Genomic DNA, 1,406 nt, shown 5'->3' with positions numbered 1-1,406 from the left:
AAGCATCCCGGGTTCTCTCCAAACCCTCACAACCGCTGGTGCCCAGAACCTACAGGACTCCCGCCTGGCTGTGCCCGGGAACCGGAGATGCCTGTGGAGCAGCAGGCAGACGGGCCTCCTGCCGCTGGGCCGCAAGCAGCTGCTGGCGGGCCAGATGTCTCGCCGTTTATCACCCGGCAGCTCTGGTTCCCAAATCTACAGAAAATCTCCTCCCTCCCAGCCGGCCGTCAGTGTGTCCGACCCACAGGCACGGCTCAGCCTGGGGACATGTGGGAGGAGAAGCTGGGGGGCACAGGGGGGCTCTGTGACTCAGAGGGTGTGAGGTGAGGCCCCAGGACATGACCTGGTCGGGAGGACCTGCTTTACGCCGGTGATAGGCTCTCTCTTTTCCCGCGGAGTAGGGCCAGGATCGGGCTAGTGGCCCCTCAGCCCCTCCAGGCACTCTGCGCTTTGTGCGGCCTCTGAGGTGTTATGTGAACACATCGCACAGAATCCTAGACCCTGGGCGTCTTCCGCCACTGTCCACCTTACTACCTCCCGGCCAGGCACCCAATTATGGAGTGCTTCCTGCCAGTGGCCCCTCGGTAACCCTCACGCGGGGCCTCCCTCGGTCCCTAGAGGTGGACACCTGAGAGGCCTCACGGGGAGGAGGGCAAAGCGACAGGCCATCTGAGCCCCCCTCGCCCGGGCGGAACCTGCAACGGGGTCTTTGGGGAACGAGGTCACACTGTCGTGTTTCTCTTCTCTCGTACCTCTCAAACGAGAGTTGGAATGTTCCAGAAGATCGGGCTAGAGCAGAGCGGTGTGCATGCTCGGCCCACTCAGGCGACACAGTGGGGAGGGGCGCTGGGAGCCGTCTGGGGAGTTGCTCCATTTTCAGGGAGGCAGCCGAGGGAAGGAGTTGGAGGTGGGCTGTGTGTCTTCCAGAAGGAGAAGCTGCTCAGGCTCCTCCTCCCGAAGAGCCGCATGGGACCGTTCTCCTCAGGCGCCCCAGACCTCCACACCTGGAGTGTTTCTCCCACCTGGGGTTTCACGGCTCACTGGGCCTGGTGGAAAATTCCAGTGGGACCTTCAGCTGGCATCTGAGACTTCCTCAACCAAAAGGCCTTCTCCACCATTTTGAAGGCACCCAAGAGCCCTCCCAATCTCACGTTTATCTTGTGACCCCAGATGAGGGCCCCTCGCCAGACCTTGTGCTTTTGTCTCGTGACCCTAACCAGCCTCCTTCCCGGACCCTCAGTTACAGTCTTCACTCTTCCAGGCCACAGTGAACGCCCGGCCCCAGCGCATCCTTGACTCGGCCTCCCTCACGCAGTCGGCCCCAGCCAGCCCCACCAACAAGGGCACGCACATCCAGCCCGTGGGGTAAGTGCCTCGCATCGGGCTGTGTGTGCATCCATGCGTCC

General features: G+C 62.5%; 1 protein-coding gene across 1 annotated transcript in view; it reads left to right on the top strand.

The window, feature by feature from the left end:
* The window catches only part of RPTOR (regulatory associated protein of MTOR complex 1), a 425,613-nt gene that overhangs the window by 376,195 nt on the left and 48,012 nt on the right, over window positions 1-1,406 (top strand). The window contains 4 exon segments of the mRNA XM_023729162.1: window positions 47-318; window positions 402-584; window positions 1,171-1,244; window positions 1,246-1,365. Of these exon segments, the coding sequence (XP_023584930.1) occupies window positions 47-318; window positions 402-584; window positions 1,171-1,244; window positions 1,246-1,365 (649 nt within the window).

The sequence above is a fragment of the Trichechus manatus genome, unplaced genomic scaffold, assembly GCF_000243295.1.
Source record: "Trichechus manatus latirostris isolate Lorelei unplaced genomic scaffold, TriManLat1.0 scaffold00028, whole genome shotgun sequence".
Classification (NCBI taxonomy): domain Eukaryota; kingdom Metazoa; phylum Chordata; class Mammalia; order Sirenia; family Trichechidae; genus Trichechus; species Trichechus manatus.
The sequence above is the reverse complement of the archived record's forward strand: the minus strand, read 5'-3'. Positions and strand labels throughout refer to the sequence as shown.